This window comes from Thunnus maccoyii, chromosome 22, assembly GCF_910596095.1.
Source record: "Thunnus maccoyii chromosome 22, fThuMac1.1, whole genome shotgun sequence".
NCBI lineage: Eukaryota > Metazoa > Chordata > Actinopteri > Scombriformes > Scombridae > Thunnus > Thunnus maccoyii.
Genome location: NC_056554.1, coordinates 8,810,099 through 8,833,738, shown reverse-complemented (window position 1 = coordinate 8,833,738; position 23,640 = coordinate 8,810,099). Strand labels below are relative to the sequence as shown.

The 23,640-nt window shown below is 39.6% G+C and overlaps 2 protein-coding genes and 1 long non-coding RNA gene across 6 annotated transcripts in view; 2 read left to right on the top strand and 1 right to left on the bottom strand.

Annotated features, from left to right (window-relative positions):
• LOC121889183 overlaps positions 1-5,757 on the top strand; it is a 68,264-nt gene extending 62,507 nt beyond the window's left edge. Inside the window, exons 4-5 of the long non-coding RNA XR_006093455.1 lie at positions 5,091-5,182; positions 5,672-5,757. This is a non-coding gene — a long non-coding RNA (uncharacterized LOC121889183). The remainder of the gene's footprint in view (positions 1-5,090; positions 5,183-5,671) is intronic.
• LOC121889179 (pyruvate carboxylase, mitochondrial-like) overlaps positions 1-23,640 on the bottom strand; it is a 298,909-nt gene that overhangs the window by 14,217 nt on the left and 261,052 nt on the right. For all 4 annotated transcript variants that reach the window (XM_042400939.1, XM_042400938.1, XM_042400940.1 and 1 more), the window contains exons 20-24: positions 17,265-17,422; positions 16,249-16,335; positions 5,687-5,866; positions 1,170-1,344; positions 297-370 (exon numbers count right to left, since the gene is read on the bottom strand). In XM_042400939.1, coding sequence (XP_042256873.1) covers positions 297-370; positions 1,170-1,344; positions 5,687-5,866; positions 16,249-16,335; positions 17,265-17,422 — 674 coding nt within the window. The remainder of the gene's footprint in view (positions 1-296; positions 371-1,169; positions 1,345-5,686; positions 5,867-16,248; positions 16,336-17,264; positions 17,423-23,640) is intronic.
• The window catches only part of LOC121889182, a 56,091-nt gene continuing 38,292 nt past the window's right edge, over positions 5,842-23,640 (top strand). The window contains exon 1 of the mRNA XM_042400944.1: positions 5,842-5,890. Coding sequence (XP_042256878.1) covers positions 5,857-5,890 — 34 coding nt within the window. The 5' untranslated portion in view covers positions 5,842-5,856. The remainder of the gene's footprint in view (positions 5,891-23,640) is intronic.

Below are 23,640 nucleotides of genomic sequence, written 5' to 3'. Positions count from 1 at the left end.
AATCAATTAAAGAACCAAATATATTAAATTAATTATTACTTATATTAAAAGTATCATTATAGTATTAGAGTGCTAATTATTTAGCTGTAGTCATACACATTAGCTGCGAATCTGACAGGTTCCCCGTTGTCTACTTTTGTAACAGAATATAATTACAGATACACTGTGGGAGTATACAGATTCTGTGATGAATGTCTGATCTGTTAATGAAGTGTTCAATGAGCTTCACAAAACATTAGACATTATTATTGGTACATTTTACGCAAAATACATGTGTATGGTATTAAGTTAGGTACCTCAAATTCCTCAGCGATCTTGGGTCCATCCAGGAACAGCCTGGTGCTGAGACAGTCCACTGGTCCAAAGTTAGCTGGAGATAGAGAGGTGACATTAATATCAAAAGGCTCTGTTCTGTGATTATCATTTTAATTGTGATGGCGGAATTAGAGAAGACTGAGTGTTGGGATCAGGTTCAGGGGTGTACAGTCTACTTATTAAAGATGCTCACAGAAAAGCACTACCGGCTTGAAGTTAACATTTCTCTGCTCTTCAAAGCAACAATTAAGCTTATGTTAATCCAGGCATCTGAATGTTACTGTAGGTGCTTTAAATAACCTTTGGTTAAATTCAGCTCCTCTATCAGGGAACCTATTAAACTTCCACCACAGTTTTCTGCTTCTCCTGCATCATGCCACTACTGACTGCCTGACTGCAGTTACTGCTTATTTCACCATCTAGCACAAGTCTTTGCTTTTCTGGTGTCTTATTTGTATGTTTCCTCATCTCAATGTTAGGTGATGGCTGCAGTCTGTGTGTTGTTGTAATTCAGGCTTCAAATGCAGTAAATCCAAAGCAAGTGACTGGTTTCCTTTATGCCAAATACAACAATTAAAAACATGTCTACCTAATGGCTGAACTTTATAATAAGTGTTCCTGACTGAATGTTGGCTGGTGCTAATTTCAAGCCCCACTAATAATACAAATGAGAATGATATAAGAGAGTGTGTGATAATGAGACCAAATGCCATGAACCCAGGCTTGTTCAATTTAACAAATTCAATTTGATCGAAATGCACATTTCAATAATTAAAAACTATTTATTGATTCCCATTCTTCAACACTTTGAAATATCTAGATACAAAGATCACTTATCACGTCTGCCCACTCACCAGTGAATTCTTTAAATTCCTGGAACACCTTGGGGTACATGGCTGCTGACATCACATCTTCAGGGGTGATTTCATCACCGTGAGTGGCTCGGAGCCCCTCCTCCAGGGCATTGAAGTCCATCGGTGGTAGAGAGGCGCCAGGACGGCCCTCGATGCGGGGGAGGGACTTCAGCACCTGGGATGGGAGGTTAAAAAGAGAAAATAGGTCAGTTTAGGGGAAGATGAAGCAAGAGGAGACATGACTAAAGACGTGTGAGAGAAAAACAGGGAGTGAGGGTACATGACAAGAAGACAGAAAGGGGAAACAAACATTAACGCTTTTGATTCATAGTTTTATGATATTTCAAAAATGTTTTCCTACTCTTAATATCCCCATGTGACCCCGATGCATGCGGAATGTATAAAGTACGGGTAAAACCTTCACATTGTACTTCACAACCATATATCTGGATAAAAGCTGCAACCTGTTGAAGCACTGAAGTGACAGAGACACTTTGGGTGAGAAGGAGGAGGAAGATGAAGACACATGGGGAGATGTTTTGAGATACAGAGAGAAAAAAAAGAGAGAGAGACTTGAATCGGGAGAGAAACACTTGAACTGCAGAGAATATAGAACTTGTTAATGCAAGTTATTTCTAAATTTGCATAAAAGTGGCACTGCTGTTGTGTCAAGATCTGCAGTGATTTCCACTTTCGTTCCCTTTATCTCTCCCATCCTCTCTCAATCCATCTTTTTCTATCCAGTAAAGAACCATCAGCCATCACAGACGACTGCAGAGAAAGAAAAAAAGAAAGAAAGAAAGAAAAGAAAAGAAGGAACAATGATGGAAAGTGGAGGCTACAATAAGACTAATGATATGACATTTTATCTGCCCACACAGTTGTTGGTATCTGACAACTTGTAGAGACAATCGATCTGAGGCTACTAATAATGTCTGGTGAAGAGATTATGTCAAAACAAGCATTTCGCCTAAAGGTCGCTGTAATGCGGCGCAATCCCTGTTTTGCTTTTATTTTCTTTGTTTTTATTTCTCTTTGTTTCTTGTTTTCTTGTGACAGCACAGAGCCTGCACACACTCAGAGGGAGGGAGGGAAAGTTGCAGAAATCTCCATACAATTAGCCTATTTAGCCTGCTTCAGCGCTTCAGCAAATGTTCCTGGAAATATACAAAACAGCATAAGCTAATGGCAAAGCTACCTAACCTGCGAGTGTGTCTTTATCTTGGTTTCATGCAGGTTAAAAGACTCATCGCCTAAGCTAATGTGTTAAGTTACACTTCAAGCCTAGCGTGTGTCTGTCAAATTAAACATTCAATTGATTGCATGTCTCTCGTGTGCATATATGTGCATATATCCATACTTTCTTTGTGAAGTGTGTGTGCGCGCTGCTGTTATCCAGTCAGTGTGTGTTTCATATCTTCACTGTCTGTGTGTACGTGGAAACATATCAGCACATTTATGAGTGCATGTGTGTGTGCCTTATGGAAATCTCCAGACAAAGGGCCCAGTGCAATGCTATTAGTCACAGAGCTAACAGTTCAAAGATAGCTGACTCATTTGTGTGTGCAAGAGAAAGACACTTCAAAGATGGCAGGCTCATTGGAGTCCCTGCTCATTAACATTGTGTCCTCTGAGGATGCCTTACACCTAAACTGCTTGATTGTTTAAGTGTGAGGCACAGACACAGACGTGTGTGTGACTGCATTAACAAATGAAGGAAAGACAAACTCTTCCTTCAAGGTTATTTGCTTTTCTCCTCAATTCTCTTACAACCACTCCACAAAACACCCCCACTCTCTTTTTTTTATTGTCAGTGACTCGTTCTTTTCCTTTCTTTTTTGAGTGCAGCGCTCTGAGCGATGTGCTGTATTTTACAATAATCTTGTTTCTCAAATTGACTTTCTTTCTGACAGGCTCCTTATTCCCTCTCTCTATCTTCATCCCTCCATCCATCCACCCACCGTCTCCCCTCTTTCTCTCCTTTGCCTTCCTGTCTTTCTTGTTTTCCTCTCCTTTGTCCGGTCCACGCTGCAAATGAACCGAGCGTGACAGAACTAAGATAAGGAAATGCCTCAATTATCACTTTGTGTCCTAAAAGGTTTCCACATGCATGCAATCTTGAATGCATATGAGAGCATGCAATATAATGCTGGAATGACTGCTCACTAACTAATTAATGCCACCAAGGCTTCATTAAAGAAACATTACTTCTTCCATGCTGCTTGCATGTATAAAACCCTTCAGCTACAGCACATAGGGATGATTATATCTTACTGTCTTGCATGCAACAAAGAAAATGTATTGCTGCTAATTAAAAAGTTAAAACTTGCAATAATATCCAAATACACGCACAAACACTCCAACAAGAAAGTAAGATGAACAGATGAAGTGAAGCAGTGGTAAATGACGGTCGGTGACTGTCACGAGGCACTTACTTACAAAGCTAATGCTGTTTCAGGAAAGTCATTTTATAATAAAATAATGTTTTAATTTCTTCCCTTTAAACAACTTTAACTTGTTTTGACACCAATTATTTTGATTCATGCTCTAAATGTACCGTAATATATGCAGTGAGTGACAGTGAGATTTATCAGATTTACCTCAAACTTTACAGCTTGCGTGTGAACACAGGCAATGAGCACACAAATGAAAATATTCTCAAAAGTAGTTTGTATCAAAGCTGAAATCTGAGAGCTAGTTCTTCACTGAGCTGTGTGTGAAAAAGCCTCAGTGTGTGTTTAACGTCGAAGGGTGGATTGTCTCTCTTGTTGTTGTGGTTTGAACGTCTGTAGGGGAGATTCTTGACTTTTTTGGCTCAGATGAAACATTGGCAGCAGTTCTACATGTGTGCTGAGGATTTACTTCGAACACTATAATGCATTGTTTATATCCTTAATGAATGGTACAAGCTGGCTGAGCCGCACGGATAATGTGCAATACATAAAAGATGTGCGAGGAAAGGAAATGAAAGGCCGAAAAATGTAGATGTTTGCATTCATGTATGCTCAAGAAGGATCCCTGTGCTGAGTGAAAATGAAAGGCAGAAATGGGAAAACTTGATACAGGCAAACACCAAAGCTATCCACTGTCTTATTTGTTTAATAGGAATGGACTCCAATGCCACATTTTTGAGATACAGGAGAAAGATGGAGAGACACTAATAGAGAGGTAGCAGACAGAAGGTTGGATAGTGTATGTCAAAACTGAAAAATCACTTTGACTGTGAAGGGTGGGACTGCCTGGAAAGCTATCGCCGTAAACGACAAACATTTGATCATATAATCTCCCAACTGTACACTATGGTAAGGAGACAGCGGGAGAAAGGGCAAATTGATAGGAGAGGAGACAGGATGGCAGGAGTTAGTTTCACAGACAGGTAAACAAAGACGAGGAATGATGTGAGGGAGAAAAGGTAACCGCAGGGAAATAAATAGGCATGAATATACTGTATGAATGGATGAAGGGCAGATTCATGAACAGGAATTGAGCATCACCTAAATTCAGTTCTGTTCATGAAAAGAGAGAGAATATTGGTGATTAATTAAGTTTTAATTATCTTCTAGCTTCTGTAAAAGTTAAAGGCTCTACAAAAATGTTTGCAAATGCACTGTAGTTGCAAAACTCTGAACCACATACGGTGACAGTGTCTTGTGTAAAAGTGCAAACGGGGTCTAACACATCTCATGTTTCACGCACCAGCCAGCCAGCTCATTGGTAAGACATATTGAAACATCTGTGGACATCAATGGGGGGAAAAACATCCACTAGTTTCTCTTACTTGAAAAAATAGAAAGTACAGTCAGATTTTCATTTTTTTGTCAGGTTATTGCGGAACAGTGTCAATATGTCAGTGGGTTTTTGGAAGAATGTGACAAATTTGTCGTTATTCATGCATGTGTGTGTTCATGCGACTCTCCTAAGGAGACTTCAAGCTGCCGGCCCTTGATGCACATGAGAGTCTCTCCCTCGCTCTTTGCAGCCACAAGAGGAGGAGACAGGAGAAGCAAACGGAGGTAAAGAAACAGAGGAGATGAGAGGACAGAGCAACACCACGGTTTTCTTCACCGTTTTCAATGTCCTCCTGGGGACTCGCAACTGTCAGATGTAACCAAGCATATGACAGAATCTGTGTGTGTGTGTGTGTGTGTGTGCACTTGCACATAGACACGGGCCTTTAAATGGGCTGTGTGTGTTTGTGTTGTGTGTTGGCCGCATAAAAAGTACAAGTGGAAGAAAACAAGATTAATAGTTTATGAAGAGTTGGATTTTGTGCTCTAAATGACTGATGTTGTATTTACCTCTGTAGATGTAGGTGTGTATGTTACACTAATCTTGGGTGGTTTTTCTAAATTTTAGACATTATATGACACAGAGTTCAAATGGAATACTTTCTTTTACATCCAAACTATCTTCGAACTTTATATTGTTGTTCAGGGAATCCTCAAAAATCCATGTGAGAAATTAAAACACAGGAGGAAAAAGTTGCATGTGTGTGTTTACAGGACAAGTTACAGTACCTTAGATCTAAACGGCTCTGGGAATCCTCCATGTGGTATTCCAATGAATCCCTGCAGGAATTCAACCACAGACAGAGGGAAGGACAACTCATCCGCCCTCTCCTCCACCTCAGCCCTGGTCAGGTTGTTCTGCACCATGAACTGGGCCAAGTCGCCAACGATCTTTGAGGATGGAGTCACCTGAGAGAGGAAAAAAAGAGAACTGTGAGTACCAAACATATGTGTTACTGTCAGTGTTAAAGCCCTTTTTTGTGAGGATAAAAAATTAATACTATCTCACATCAGCGCACAGTAAGGCATTTCTATTTCACCACAGGCTGAGCACAAGATATTGGACTACACATGATATGTCAGTATGTTTAGGACATGGAGAGAGGCTATCTCATGTCTTCTCTCTGGTACGTGACCACCGGCCTGTTGATCTGACAAACGTCAGCACTGTACAGAGAAACACACAGAGTGAATATATTATGGGTAATATTGTAGTTTTCCACTGCATAATCTTGCTTTTAGTTGTTGTGTTTGTCTTTCTAAAAAAAAAAATATATATAAGTGGTTGCAGTTGTCTGTCAGAGTGCACCATTTTTCTCTGAACGATGATATTAGGTTTCCTGCCCAGGTAGGAATACACATCCACAATGATTTTGCCAAAAGAGAGAAGTGGTGACAGAGTCTTTGTTTTAATGAAGATGCTGTCCATGAAGATTAAGTACTGGGTGACCCTGAGAAAAAGGCGGCCGGGGGAGGAGAATGAGAAATGAAAAGATGTTTACATCTATACAGTCCCTTAAATCATTAGATTTGGCAGCCATGAACTAAACTATACAGGTCTTCTCTGTGAAAACAGAATGAACCTGAAAATAAAGAGGGAAGAAGAAAGAGCGAGGAAAACATTCATTAAAATCACATATATTCCTTCTTACATTATTTATAATGGTATATCATTATGGTAATAGGAATCCCTATTTGCATAATGTTGATAAGTGGAGTCTTTTTTGACTGGGAACAGGACACTGATGCAAATATCAATTGCACATATTACTCCTCTATCGTAATGAATGGAGACACGGATTTAAGGCTTCCTGTTCACTTCCATTTGGTACTTGGACCATTTAAGAGAGAGGGGGGTCAATTAATGTGATCCACCAACAATAAAAAAAACCTGACAACCACCTTTGGAAACCTTGGTGTCTCACACACAGACACTCTTTTTTTGTACTCGTGCTCAATCCCTGCAGGTTTCACCGCAAAATGACAGAAAATATCAAAGAAAGAATCAAGGGAGGAGAAAAATGTGTCAGAAAACATTCAGTCTCTCATCTCAAGACCCAGCCTTTCTCAAATTTAAAGCTATTCTCACACTTTCAGACCCAGCCAGCAAATCCTGTTTTTGAGCCTGACCCATAATTTGAAGAGCTGTAAACTTAAGCATTGACAGCTGAAGGACTGCAGAGAACAAAGACTAGGCTCGTGCTAAACAAGATGCCTATTTTTGTGGCAATTAGTGCATTCTGCTGATATCTGATGGCAGAGAGAAAAAAAGAGAGAATGGGTGAACAAATATAGACCAAGTTGACATTCCCCAAAGAATTCCCCACCAAAGAACTTGACACCTGTTTTTAACAGATGTGATGACAAATTACCCAGAGTGAGACATGATGCACACACATGTAATCATGCACAAACACTGCTCTGGGATTACCACAACCCCCTGAGACTTAGGTGCTTGTGAGGCTAGCTGAGCTTCTGGGATCTGGGATCACTTTAGTCTTTGAACAAGCACAGATAGAAAATTTCATCAGTGCCAACACAAGTACTAACGATACAATGCTACACTTTAAGGAAAACGCTGTACAAAAGAATATACTGTATGTACTATATTATTGTCTTTTGTCATAACATTCTTTGTCACTTTGTCACCAAGTGTAACATCATGCACCCGCTCTGAGCTTCAAAGTGCACTGCTGCAATTTAACATTGCACTTAAAAATGCAGCAGAGGCCAAATGCACTGACTTTTAATCTCTTGTATGGGTCAACCTAAAAAACCCCTCTGGATTCTACACTTAATGCAAAATGCAACTTCAATAGCTTCATTTGTCACACCCTCCCTGCCTGGTAAATGCACATTTCTTTCAAACTCCATGCCCTAAATGTGTAATACAGGCTTCCTCTAAATAATAATAACAGGCTACAGCTATGCTAGCGCTCTGTGAGGCTAGACACAGTGCTGCTATGAGCTAAATGCTAATGCTGCAATCTATTATAATCGGAACTCAGAAAAAAATGGCCTCCAACATGGAAAAGTGCAATGGAGTGGTCATTCAAGTTGAAATTCCAAGTCGGAAACTCAGGCAAGATTCATCTAGCCCGAGTTTGCTGAAAAAAACACACCTGTATGCTAACATGCTGATGTATAGCGGGCGTGTATGGTTAATATGATCTACATCTTAGTTTAACAAGTTAGCATGCTAACATTGGTAATTAGCAAAATCACAAAGTATAGCTTAAGCTTACTGTCATCAGCTTTGTAAAGATTTGGTCATGAACCAAAATATTGGCAAACTTGAAAATGTGACGATCAGACGATCACCAAAATTATCACAATTCATCCTCTAGAGACCATGAATGTCTGTACCAAATATCATGCCAATCCATTCAAGAGTTATTGAGGAATTCACTAAAAAAACCACACAAATGTCAGTATCATGGTGGCACTAAAGGAAAAGTTTAAGAATCACCAAAATCATTGGCAACGTCTAAATTTTGTGCCAATCAATCAAGTAGATGTTGAGATATTTTATTGGATAAAATTGAACTGTTGGTGGTGCTAGATGAAAAGTCTTCACAATGTCACTAGGATTTATTCTCTGGGTACCATAGATATCTGTACCAAATTTCATGTCAGTCCATCCAATAACTGTTGAGATATGGTGAACTGAGGCAGATAGACTGGCATTGCCATCCCTAAAGCCATGCCACTAGCAAGTTATAATAGCTGAGTGATTTTGTCAGTCTTGAATCTAAAAGAAGACATTTCATGAGAAACAGAATCAGGGAGGAGGCAACTCTGACTTTCATGAAGGACATCAGTGACTCACCATATGTGCTGGTTGTTATGGCACCAGTTATGATAACTGTTTCACCACACATATTTTAAAAACAGCCCATGATACCCGTTACAGTCTGCAACCAGTTGGGTACATTTTCAAAGGAGCCTCGCAAGCAAATCAGAGCTTTCCCAGCACGATGCAAGAAAGAAATGCTTCCTGCTGATTGAAACAAGTGTGCACTTCCCTGCCGCAACACCTATAGCTCAGTTTGATTGTGTTTGTGAATAGAGGAGATAATGATACATTGCTTTTACAGAATGACTGTTTACAGAAAAGCTTAAGAGATTTGAATGGGCTGTTGACATCCCTGGAGAGGCCATTAACTTGGTATAGCTGTGGAACAAAAGCTCACTGCTGAGTTACTCGAAATCTATCTGAAACACACGAAAGCAGCATGACTGTGCATTCTTTGTCTACCTTCACCTCTTTTCTCCATTGTTCCTCTGTCCCTGTGTCTCCCGAGTACATTGTTCAATTTTTTCTTTACTGGAAAATTAAGAATTGTTGCTCTTCTCTTTATCATGAATCATCCTTCTTACTCCATCCCTCTCACGCTCCTAACTATCGTCTGTCTTCACACTAAAAGCCAAGACGTTGACTCTTAACTGTTTTTTCATGAAACACCTTTCTTCTGTTCCTCATCCTTCTTGCCAAATATTTTTTTCCACAGTAACATCAGTGTCAGCTAGATTGTTACTCTCATTATCGATCTCTGTTGATGAATCACCACCTCCAGTTTTCTCTGGATGCCTCACACACAGGAAAAGAAAATCTCATTTTCAACTGTGTGTGAGTTATATATGATGTGTGAGTTTTTCTATATTTTTGGACGGGGAGTGAGGTAAATCACATCCTGGTCACGCAGGGTTAGAAAAATCAGATTTCCTCTGTTCCTGTGTGAAGCTCAGCTCAGACTGGCTCGATCCCTCTCAGCCTTAACCGATACAATAGGTTCAATATAGTTCACACACTTCAGTTCATTTGGATTTCAAAATATTGTATTTGGTTACTTTTTCTCTCCACAACAGAAATGCTCATCATTTTTGGAGCAGCACAAAAACTACGAATTTACTGTGTTTTCATCAAGTTCATGAAGGCAGCTAATGACCACTAATGACCGTTACTGTTTGCAGACACAAAACTAAGAGTCTACAGCCATGCCAGTGGCTCTGTGAAGCTGTAATGCTTATTGTAAAACCAAAGATTAAAGTTGAGTTCCAAAATCTGTGTTTGATCTTTACAGCAGGAATTGGCCAATGGGTGATGTCAGTATAAAGGTCTTGGTAACCTGTATCAGAAGAGTTTATCGTGTTGTGAGCAGGAAAGTGTTGAGAGATGTGTGTGAGGGTGGTGTGAGCAGAAAGATCAACATAAGTCACCTGTGAAAAATGAGAGCTTTAATTTTTCTAAACTTTCAGGTATGAACTAATGATAGTATGTATGGTACTGGTTGTCAGTTCAAACATCAGTGTTTGAGGACTGTTGTTAATTTAGCAGGTATTTGGTCATCAAGCAAAGTATTTGACGAATTTAAATTTTGACTGTTGACCTCACGGTGGCGCTAGAGAAAAGTCTTTATCCTCTGGAGACCACAAACATCTCTACCAAATTTCATTGCAATCCATTTCAGTCTGCACCAAATAGGCGGACCAACCAACTGACACCACTAGAGAGGCTAAAAACAAATGCACTTGATGTGATCTGATAGTTATTCAACTACAACAGGTGCTGTACAGCTAGCAACAGTGTTAAATCATTTCTCATATTTATACTGGACAGATATTTGACAGTCTTCCAGAAAATTCAGAACATTTCTGAATAATGAGATCAAAATACTCTGTGTCATCTATTCTACAAATGCATTTTATTACAAATGCATGCACAAATGATCTATAAAGAAACATTTTTAACCAAACACTCTTTAAATACTGAGCAAATTGTCAAAATTTTTCATTTCCACACTTACTAATTCCATATGACATAATTCACATTTGAATAATTGGAAACATCAAATGCCTCTCCACTCTTAGTACTGTTGTGCAGCAGCACTTGGCACACTGATCTTTCAATGCCTCTCTCACCACCACTTAAACTCATCTGCAACCTTATGTACCTCCTCACGCAGGCTCACATTATCACACTTAACACCCAAGACCTGTTTCACCCTCATCCACTTCCACCTGCTCTTTCTATTCTTAATACCTTCGTGTTCCTTTTCTCGCTCACACTCTCACACTACTCTTTTTCCACCTTCTGTCCATCTTTCTCACTTTCACTAATGTACATCTCTTACTAAGTGGTCCTACATAACTCCACACTCCTGGCAGCACAAATTCAGTACAGTTTAGTGTGTGTGTGTGTGTGTGTGTGTGTGTGTGTGTGTGTGTGTGCTTGTATGTCTCCGTGTGCTTTGCTCATATTTGTTTTGAAATGCTAGTCTATCCAAACCTGAACTCCCCCAATGGGCAAAGGATTATATCATCCAGAACAGTGTTTCTGCTTATGTGTGAGTGTGTGAGATTAAGAAGTAAAGTATACAACACACACACACACACACACACACACACACACACACACTCTCTCTGCAATGCTAACCAGCCAGGGCAGGAGCAGAGTGAAGAATGGTACCTGTCAGGAGAGGAGCAGACAGGAGAGAGGAGTGATAACGAGAGACTCAAAGAGAGAGAGAGAGAGAGGGGGAGGAGTAGTGGGGAAACGATAGAAAGATTAGGGATACATGAAGGAAGTCTAATCGAAATGAGGGAAGATGGGAGGCAGCGATGAAGGAGGAGATGAGGCAAAATGAAGGTGGAGAGGGAAAGCGGGGAGAGAGCGGCAGACGGGATGACGAAGAGAGTGACAAGAAGAGTAAGAGAGGGGGAGAAAGAAAGGGATGGACAGATGACGCAAAGGGAGGAGAGACAGAGGCAAACAGACACAAGCAATAAACATCTGCAGCGCCACAGGCAAAACAAGGAGGTGCTCCACCTCCAAGCAAGAGAGACCGTGTGTGTTTTAAGAGTGTGGAGGTGAGTGAAAATGTGCCTGTAATTGCAAAAGGAAAGTGACAGAGTAAGTGAGGTAAGGGAGAAAGACACACACAAGCACACAAATACATAAACCACTTGTCCTCCTTATACTGACGAGTTCATGTTGTGACAGATGTAGCAGAGCGAGAAAGAAAATAGCAGCAGAAAAGGAGAGATGCATAAAGATGCATCCAACAGTAAACTTCAGTTCCAGCTGTATGTAAGTCACAGACAGTTTCAGGACTTTCCATAACGAAAGATTAGACTGTTGGTCAAACTGTTGAAAAACAGTTTGTCTAGAGAAATTTAAGTAATTTTTTGATGCACAAATGGCAAAAATTTACAGGTTTCAGCTTCTCAAATGTGAATATTTTTTACTTTAGGTTTCATAGTCTTCTGTGAAATTAAGCTGAATATTTTGAGGTTTTGGACTATTGGTCAGACAGAATAAGACGCCACCAAGGGCTTTGGAAACTTGTGATGGACATTTTTCATTATTCGTTGACATTTTAAAGGCTATGATCTGTAGATGAATTGATAATGACGATAATCATTACTTGCAGCACTAGACACAAAGTTGTTTTTTTTTCTTCTTTTCTCTGCTAAACTGATTCATTTGTAAAACTCTCATGCGGTCCCTCTGCGAGATGCTGAAAATGATTGTTGACTTGATACTGTAATAGCTGATTAATCAAACATCCCTGTAAATTATGGGATGTTATGTGAATACCTCAAGTACTTCAATGAAACATACACACATGAGAACAATTTACTGTATGTGTAGAATTGTCAGATTACATTATTAAAACGGTGCCTGTAGCATCTGTTCATGTATGTTTTGCCTGATTTCTCTGTTGCTTCAGCTAATTCACCCTCAAGCAAAAACGATAAGTAGCTCCAGAACTAGTAGGGATAACTTATTAACATCTTCGCTTTAACTTCATATTGTTCAGGTGATATTACAACATTGTGGTGATTGCGAGGGCACCGCTACGTGACCGGGAGGATGATGAGGGAAGGAGGACAAAAAAACAATAAAATTCGTCTGTCCCTGTCCTCCAGCAGTTCACCACTCAGCTGCATCACTTGTTCTCTTTTTTCAAGGTTTCTTCACCAGACAGACAGACTTTTCAATGTTTGTTTTTCCTGATTTTTTTTTTTTCCCAATTTCTTCCAGAGAACAGCCCTGAATTTCACCATTTCAGTCATCCATATTAAATAAAGAATGGGGGAAAATACAGCATAAAGCAAATAAAACAATTAAATATTTAAGATGATGATATGTTTGACAATATTGATTTAAAACAAGCAAAATCAACTATTTTAAGACAGCTCTTGACAGATGTGATATATCTGAGAAGTACTGTAGCTTCAATTTAAATTTAAAAATACCTCACAAAATAAAAAGCTCAGTAGAAGTACAATGGTCTTAGCCTTAAGAGGCTTCTGAAAAATTTAAAGCATGCAGTCATGCAGTACATACAATGTACAACATCCTGACAATACTTATACCCTGCCTTCTCTATTCTGCATCTGCTTTCCGTTGTGATTCACATAAATTTAACAAGCTAATACACACATACAGTTGACCCCAACTTGTGCTTTGACTCACTGCCCACATCCCACATGCGCTAGCTGCACCTGACCCTGTCTTATTGCAGTGAGCAGTGTGGCAAACATCCACTGTCACTCATTATATTCCCTTGCTTCACGGCTGCTGCATGATACATTAACAGGCATGCGATGGCTCTCTGACCTCAAACTCTCTCTATAAACTGAGCACCATTAATGCTGAAGAAAACTGGAGACGATGGATGTATTTATACCCCTTCATTTCGCTGAGTAGAAGTCCTTTATAATTGCGAATGAATTGGTGGATTTGCATTGGTTGCACAGCAGGCAATGTAATGATTATACTAAGCTGCACATCTGAAATTAATATTAAACTAAACAGCCAGGCTTATGAACATTTTATCATATCAATTTAAAGTCTTAAAGTCTCAGATTTTGATTTAATTTAGAATACGCATATAAATCTTCTGAAGTCTTTTTTAACTTTTAACCAGGAGTTGTCTCATTTTAGAGACATCCTGTATAAATATCTTGATTTCTTAATTCAGGACATGGCACCCGCTGCTAAACCAACAACAAAAAAATAATTAAAAATTAAATTAAAAAGGAATTAACATGCTTATGAAAGTAAGAAATCACTTTAAAAGTGCAGTGTGTAGAATTTAGTGGCATCTAGCAGAATGGACTTGGCAGAAATTAAATATAATATTCATAAGTATGTTTTAATTGGTGTATAATCACCTGAAAATAATAATTGTTGTGTTTTTGTTACCTTAGAATGAGCTCTTTCTATCTACATAGGGAACAGGTCCTCTTCCACGAAGGGAAGAGAAAGTTTCACGGCCACCATAGTTTCCCTACACACTTTGGGGTAATCTGTTCCCAGTGAGGGGAAACCTCACCGCTAGATGCCACTAAATCCTACACACTGGTCCTTTAATTGAAATAATTTTTATGCAAATGCTTTGATGATGATTAAATGTAAAAAGTAATTGTAAAAAAAAAATCTAACATAATTAGAGTTGTTTATCTTTTTAATGGTGGGTTTGGGCAGTGTGCTTGATTAAAATCAGTCCTGTAAATATCTGTAATATCTTAAACATTTGGTGCATAATGGTCTTCTGACAAGCACAATCCTTCATCCACAGCTCTGCTGTGTGTGGGAGATCAGGGTCAACATACAGTATATACCTTGGTTGGTCTCCCTGTTGCCACTGAGGTTTGTCTACTTAATATCTATATCTGACAAGAGCACTCCTTCTCCCTTATCGACAAGCCAACAGTGTGAGAGACGCAGCCATTGTCAAGCTAACAGGATACAACAGAGAGCATAGCAGGACCCGTAGGCACATTAAGCCAACATTGGATTGTGCAGTGAAGCCCGCCGAGCCTTAATTGAATTGATAGAGAGCATGGGGAGAGGGTAGGGGAGGTTGGGAGGAGAGGAATTGATGAGGAGAGCAGAAAGGGGGAAAGAAAATTAGGGAGAACGGACCCAAGAAGGAAAATTGAGAGAGAGACAGACAGATATGGTGTAAAAAAAAGAAAAAAGAGGAAAGGTAGAGTAATAGGGAATCCATGGGAGCACGTCTGTGACGAGAGAGAGCAAAATAAGAAAGATGGCTGGGGAATAAATGTGTGTAAGGCAGCAATGGAATGAGAAAGCGAAAGGTGAGAGGGCGGCTTGATAAAGAAAGAGAATGCAAATGAGAGAACAAAACAATTACAGAGTGAGTGTGAACACGGTGAAAGAGGGATGAATCTTTTACTAAGCTGTGATGGTAAATAATGAAGGAAGAAATACAAAGGAATTAATGAAAGATAATGAAAAACAAAAAGCCAGGCATGAGGTGAATTTAGGCTGAGAATGAAATTGTTGACTGTAGAATTGGCTATTGAGCTCTCTCTCCATGACTACGATTAATGTGCCCTTCAGGAAATCAACCAAAAACTAGTTCACTGTACCCAAATTAACATAGAGTAAGCCAGTACAAAGAAGACAAAAGTATCACTGCAGAGAGTCCTGAATAAAACTATTTTAGTGAAATAAAAGTTGGAGTTTCTCTACTTATGACCCTGTGAGTGACAGTGAAAGTGATACAGAATAGGTAGGATACATTTCGTCAGGTTAAGGATAAAAATGTCTAGTTAAGGAAAGGGCAACACGACAAAAAAGGTGAATGAAGTAAGAAAACTACCCGCAAAGGCCAAGGAAGCCAGAGAGGGTCAAACACACTGTGAGGCTGAAAGTGAATCCAGACAGCACAGAACGGTGGATGTACCAAACTTAATCTGGGATCGTTTGGCTCAGCCAAGCAAAGAAAGAGGGGCAGCTTGGCAGAAGCAGTCAGTGTGAGAGAAACGCCAATGGAGGAATGTCAAATACATGCCAAAGTAAAACTTGTACTTTTGTGGAGTACCTCCTAGTACATACCTCCTAACTTGTCTTGGATATCATTCAGAAAGGAAGTGAAGTGAAACACCCTTATAGTTGAAATGCATCAATGTTCCTCGCTTTGTGCGTGCAGTCATTTAAGATGCAGAGCTGTTTATTTTCCCACTTGTTTAATCTGTTCTGTATGATGGGATAATATTATGAACTATTTTAAGTGATGTGCTGCTCTTGAATCACAGAGCTTGCAATTCAGTCTTGTCTGCCAAGTCAAATTAGGATTTTATGGCTCCAATAACTGCCAAGATGGCAGTGAAGCTTCAAAGTGTCTCATCAGAAACCTACAGGTGACACAGCATACATCCAGCAGCGCACACTGCAAGCAAAAAGTGTGCAGCTTGGGTACACTCCTGAAAATAAGCTGAGGGACTTGTGTTGCATCATCTTTAAGTCTCACCTTAATGAGGTCTCCCAGTAGTTTGTTGGCTTCAGCGTAGGCCTTCTTCACCTCCTTGAACTTGTTTCCCAGTCCCATACTGTGAGCCTGTAATCAATCACAGGAAACCAAAAAACTGTATGAATGAGCAGAGTAAAAATAATGTTTTTACCATTTTCTGTTTAAGGAAAAAATCATGGCAGTCTGGGCAATTTGGTGTCAACTTGTGATTTAAAGCTGTAATTTGTGTACTGACACCCACAGCTTTTAAATGTATGGTGAAAATGTTCATCTAGCAAAAGCCAGATGGGCCAGTACGATATCACACTGTAAACTATAATTTGCAATAGAGCCCATTTGTTTAACACTCGTTGATATAAACAGGTCACAACTGGGCTCCGGGATGTGCACCCACATATTCTTTCCAGTGGGTGCACAGTGCTGTGGATTCAGTCACTTTTAAATAGCATGTGACACTTTTCAGAGTGTGACTGTGCACAGTAAAAAGCCACTGAAGCTGTTTCTGCCATGTAGCATTAACAAAAACTGGGATAAGTTGTTCAAGCAACATTTTCGCTTAAGAGTTTCTACAACACTTCCTCTGACGACTACACTTTCTTGACAAGTGTTTATAAAAAGATAATGCCTTGAACAAATGTTTTCAGAAGTGGGTAGACTCAAGATGATGATGTTTTTTCAAACTTAGACTGTTAAACACCTCTCAGATATGAGGATATTTCACATTTCCTGTGTCAACACACCATACATTAACTGTAAAGTACAGTAAAACAAGTGCACCAACACTTTAAAAGATGCATTGAGGTGGACTCACATGCTGTACAGAAATAGTGGATTAAACTCCAATGTTACACACGGCTAATCTTCTAGTTTCACACACAGATCACCAATAATGATCCATCCAAAGGAGCTAAAAATGTAGCTAAGAGCTTTGTGAAATGCATTTTAACTCATTTAGCTTGAAAATCAATCACTGACACAAAACACAATAAAAAAATGACTAGAATAGCTCACTGTACCTGGAAGTGGAGGTTGGTGTACTGTCCTCCGGGTATCTCATTCTCATAGACATCAGCGTTGCCAGATTTCATGGTGGCAGTGCAGTCAAATGGAGCATAAAGACCTCTGGCTACTTCCCAGTATTCACTGTAGTCAAATACCTTTTCCAGAGCAATACCTGCACCAGAGCAAACCAGAATGACATGAAATCAATGGACATCATGCTCAAACTTGACAACACTGATCTAGTTATTTGAGACAGAGACATTCGTCTAAAGACAGCAACACAAATATAAATCTAAAGCATGGAATGAAAGGAGAAGAGTAACTTATGAGAAATAAAAGCTTTATAATGAGGTATAATTTCTGACTTATTAAATGTATTGCATTGGGTATTATATTATGCTTTATATGCTGTATTGAGTGAGATTAATGTGGGTGTGCTGCCAATATTCAGCTTTAAAAAGGCAAAATCTGCAACTTTTCACTATAAATACAGTGGAACTGTTATGGAAGCTTATGTGGAAAGCTGCCATTTATCTGAATTAGTCATCACAAAACTTGTGCCAGCTAGCAAACGGTGACAGTGCTGGGCTTATGCTGTTGAGTTTGATGTATGAAAATATAAACGTGATGTGAAACTTGTCACAGTTTTCTTTTTTTAAAACACACTTTGTCAAACAGTACAGGTCCGACCTATCAAGCGTGTGTGGACAGTGTCTCCAACAACAGTGCATATGTTGGTTTTTATGCTTTACTAAACTAGTTGGTGTGGAAGCCAAAATATCAACCGAGACATTTCTGCAGTATATAATCCTCCTGGAGCTCCCACTCAAAATTTGCATGAAGTCAGACAATTTCAGGACCTAAAAGTGTCTTACAACTACAGTGTAGGTAAAGTGTACTCTTATCCCATGAGCAGGCCTACTAATTCACTCAACATTTCCATCTTGCTTTTGCCAAACCAAAACTGCTCATTAAATCCCTGTGATACTTATGATCCCTTTAAAAAAAAAAACTAATATTGCTCATATTACTGACATTCTGCTGCAGCCAGTTAAGGTGTGTTAAAGCTGATTACCTTGAAAGGAAAAATCTGCTGGAAGTACACTGAGCTTAGCTAATGATGACAAAAATCAGCCATGTTAATGAGACAAACTTAGCTCGTTACATCCACAGCTAAGTGACAGGCTTGAATTTTTATGAGTCAAAGTGAGTATGTACTCCAAAAAGTGTTTGTGTGCTTCCACTGTGATCTTGGCGGGGAAATGGAGCTACTGTGAAATTAATGTGAAATTAATGTGCGTGTTGTTGCTCCTCAAATTCAGCTGCCTGCCAAGTCACTCGGTAATTAGGTCCATTTCCTTCTCTGTTTGAGAACACCATTTTTGTAGCTCTCATTTATGCTTCCATTGTGAAATTACAGCCTCAATTTAAAAAGGGGAAGTGACGAAATGTGCAACGTGACAGTTGATCCACATCAGCTCAGCTCTAATTTCACTACTCCAACATCCAGCCAATCATACTCCACTCCGAGTACGTCCACACCAAGTCAGGTAAATTTGTAAACGCATCATTTTCTCTCTAGTCCTACATCCAGACTGAAACTGTATTTTTCTACCCCCTAAATGGAGCTTTTCAAAAAACAGCTCCAGAGGGTGTAAATCTTAAAACGCCGGCATGGTGTTTCAGTGTGTACGGGGTAAAAATGAGGGGCGGGAACCAGTAAGATTAAGACAGCAACCTTTAGTTGCCTCTCACTTTCTCTATTATAGTTATTTTTGATGTCAATATAACTGAATACCTAGCAGAGCTGTTGTCATTAATCTATGTTAATTTTGTCAGACAACTGACAATTAGAAAATGATTTTCACAGCAGTGTGGAAATGAAATGTTAACCCTTGTCTGATGACAGAAACAAAAATATGTGAATGAGCAAAACTATACTGAGAGTTCAGCTGCATTAAAACACAGTATACTGTTAGTGTCACAGAGAGCAGGAGGAGACTGAACGGAGGTTTAACACGCTGACACTCAGCGGAGTAACCGACTGTGTCTGTAGCTGTCCAGTCACAGATGGGGGCTGTGAAGTTAAGAGGGCAACTTTCTGTCGTCTAACTTTTTTTCTGTGATAACATATTTGAATGTCAATATACATGCAATATACAGCTGTTATTATTAACCTGTATTTATGTTGATTTTGTCAGACGACATTGCAACCATTAATTAATTACTTGATTAGCCAGATTGTCTCTCCTACTCCCTACCAGACGTTGGCTGTGATGCAGTTTTGTTGTAGGAAAAGAGGACAAAAAAGAAGAGATTTTGCCATTTTAATGTCTCTTCAGAAACAACCTGGAAATGCTACATAGTCTATGTATCATGTCTTTAGATTAGTGAACAAAACATATTTTCAAGTTTCTACTAAATAAGTAGTAGCAGTAGTAGTAGTAGTAACTGATTTCTCTGAGCTGGAAACACAAAGAGCGTTGCCCTTTACACAAAACTGATACATTGCATTCTACTCTGCTGTACCGAGGTTACTGTGGGTGTATAAACTGCTATCTCTGATTCTTTTGTGATGGATTGTGAAATGTTGGTGTACAATGAAGTTTCTTTGAAAGAGGAAATATTGTAGCTCCCCCATTGACAGTAACTGACAACTCTGTTGCTGCTGTGTGGTGGAATATTTCAACATGTCACAAATATAAGCAAGAGGGTACGCTGCCATTGTGTTAAAAAGTTTTGGGGTGGATTTTCCTTCAGTTACATGAAAATATGCAGATATTATTACTCTTTTAGTGCACTGTAAAAATGTAAAATTTGTAAATTGTGGTGAAATTTCTCTCATTTCTCAAACCATCTGCTGGAGAAATTTATTTGACAAGCCTGAAGTTTCCTGAGGGTAACTCTAATCAGCCAAACACCACACCTGTGTGAAAGTCTTGTGAAAGCCAAAAGTTATGTTGCATGAATTACCTTTAGTTTATCAGTTAAGTGCTTTGGTAAGGGGAGATGGCAGGAGCATCTTGTTCTTTTATCTATAGCATTTGCAACAGTTGATGATGCCCTTTGAGATTTGCCCTGGTATTTTAAAAGTTAACGGCAAACAGCTACAAATGTTAGTGAATCTGCCATTTGTTCAATCAGGCTGCAGGTAAATACAACATTGTTTGTGTCTGGATTGCTGGTTACACTCCTCTAACGATCAATCACTGCAAAACGATACCATATGTATGTCACCCAGGCACACAAATACATGTTCGTACATAGATCAGTCATTCAGATGGCTGCTTGGCAGTGACAAAGTGCCATCAATATACAACTCATTAGCAGCACAAACTCACTAATGCAGGAGACAAACAGACAGGCGTGTGCACACATGCTGAACACCGAAAGACAAACACACACATACTGTATTTGCACTCATAAGCTCGTGCACGTCTTCTCTGCACCACTGCAGAGACACACAGACACACAGTTTGTGGTTGATGAGATGATGAGAGCTAACCAAGACACAAAGATGAAGACAGATGAGAGGCAGGAAGATTCAGGGAGAAAAGAAGAGAAAACAGAACACAGATGGATGAAGAAAGGGAGAGATGAGGGAGGTGAGCAAGAAGCTAAATGTGCTGGCTCACCTGCCTCACTGTCTGGGTTCAGTAGTTGTGAGTGCCTACATATATGCTTTGTGTATAGCGTGTACATTGTTTGGTGTGTTTGATGACTGCTACATCTTAAACAGCTGCAATGTTGTGGCAGCTGGAAATTCTTCATCAATTAAGTCCATGCATGATGCATGAGAAAAGGCAGTAAAGGCTACGTCAAATAAACATAAGGACCACTTTAATGTTTGTCATCATTCAGCTGCACAAGTGTTTGTGAATATGTATGACTTTTAAAATGCATGAGTGTGCGCACACATACTGTTGCTGATTGAATAAATAAACGGACAGCTTAAAGACAAATGAATTAACCAGTGAGGCGATTCTTTTGCCATTTCTTCAGGGCAAAGATGCTGTGGGAGACAAGAAGCAGCTACTGAGGGAGAGGATGGGAAAAGCAAAGAGAGGGGGAGTCTGGAATAGAGAGGGAGGGAGTTAAAAAAAAAAAAAAGTGCTGTTAATTGCTTTGTCACTGAGTGAGAGGGAGGGAAGAGGAGGAGGATGGATAGACAATGTAAAAGAGGCAGCAGTGATAGGAAAAGACATGAGAGCAGAGGGAGGGGGGGGGAGCTAGAGGAGGCAGAGCACACTGCAAGGCACTGATTATTGCTTTGTAACAGAGATGGGAGAAAAGGTGGAGGAGTGAAGGAAAGCAGTAAACAGACTTAAGGTCAGGAAGGTATGGAAGTATCCAAGGCAGTGCTTTGTTTGATTACAAAATTAGTGAGACAGGAAAACAGAGATAGCAGGGGGGGAGAGGTATAAAGAGAGCCAGAGATGAAGAGAGGAGATGAGCACAAGGTGACAGGTAATAAAAGAATTTGGAAGTGAGAAGGAGTTGGTCTGCATGTGTATGCATAATGCATGTAGCAGGGTCACATTAGGATAGAGTATAAGGATGCACATGTGTGTGTGTGTGTGTGTGTGTGTGTGTGTGTGTGTGTGTGTGTGTGTGTGTGTGTGTGTGGGGAGACATCCTGAATCCCATTCTCAGTCTCAAGTGAAGCAAATTGAAATTCCATGAATAAACTGTGAGACCTGAAAACTTCTCTCTCCTGAATAAAGACCTTGTCTTTCTCTAGGGGTACTGTATGCTCTAAAATTGATATTCTGTTACTAAACTGAACTGTATCTAAAAACTGGGAGAGTTTCTCTCTTTTTTGCTGTACTATGTCATGTTTCCTAAATTGCCCAGAACAATATTTGTCAACTCCAGAGGAAGGACATGAACCTGTTGCATTCAGCAGTGAGTACTGTGGGTAAAAGTTTTCCTTTCAAATGGAAAGGAAAACAGCATGTCTTAATGGCTCTGTTGCTGTGTTGCTTTATGGACTATTACAGAAATTACATCCTCTTCTAGGACAGATTTCTCCCTGTATGATTGTGAAACACTGCTGCAAAACAATGAGTCAAGAAAGAAGCCTACTCACACTGAGGGACACGCTGCGGAACTAACAACACCAAACAAAAAGGGCCTGCAAAAACAACTCCAGACCATGTGGCATCACATCTATCAGGGTGTTTCCAGGGGGAGCCTTTTGAGGACCTCTGAAACTTTGCGTACTCTTTGATCAGAGGAACCAGGTACTATATTTGGTTCTTTGTTCGTGGTTTGAAAAAAACATTCCTGCTCCAGGCGTCCAACTTTCCAAAAGTTCAGGGAGGAGTTTGCAGGGCTGAATGTTGCATGTTGGTTAAACACAGACACTGTTGCAACTACAACTTGTGTACTGCTTCATTCTAAAAAGAAGTACCTAGTGTGACTAATATCAATATTAGAACAAGGAGTTGACATGTCTTGTGGTGTTTATGAATGTTAAAAACAAAGTTAGGCTTTGTTGTCGGCTTCCTGACTACTTTAAAAAAATAGAGACAGCTAAAGAGGGATGGGAGTATGAGAGAATGAAGGAGAAACATAAAACTATTTGCTGAAAATTTAATTGCAGTTACTTTCTAAAACACTGTCAAACAATGCCAACAATGTCCTCATTCATTCCATCCAACTCAAACAAGTAAATACAAAGAACAACATGGAGACTGTTGTACCTTCATGTGTTAGAACTGATTTTCAGACACAGCAGTTGTTTTAAAGTCCGTCATCTGAGCAATTCGCCTAATTTTCATGGTATTTCACAGGTGGTGGAAACACAAACATGAATGTGGAAAATGGCCTTGACTTCCTAATTTAGTTCCTCTGGTTCCATAGTTCCTGGAACTTTTTAGTCGAGAAAGGCTAAGGCTGATAATGTTTCAAAAAACATGGTGCCAAGGGAATGTGGGCATTACTGAATATTAGCATCAGGGCTGATCATTTTATTATGGCACATCAGGTCTTGTCATTGACATGCATTAACGAGTGTTTTCCCTGAGGACTACATAATCATCAGATATAATGTCTTTTATGCATGGAGGCAGAAAACAATCTGTAGCTACATTATCAGAGCAGAATACAAAGAGAACTTGGTACATACAGTAACAAACAGCTCATAATGTTAATAGTCTTCGGCATTACAGCAGCAGACAGAACATTTGCTGTGAGGTTTGTACATTGTGTAAACTAAATTAACAGGGCTTTTCCTGGTTCTGAGTAATGGAAATGAGCTATCAGATCTAGTTAGTAGAGCTGAGCCGGTTTTCACAACACCATTACTCTACATAACTAAGCAGCAAACTTCACATCCATTTTAATTCCTTTAGCCTGTTCCCTATTCCTTCAATTTTTAAACAGCAG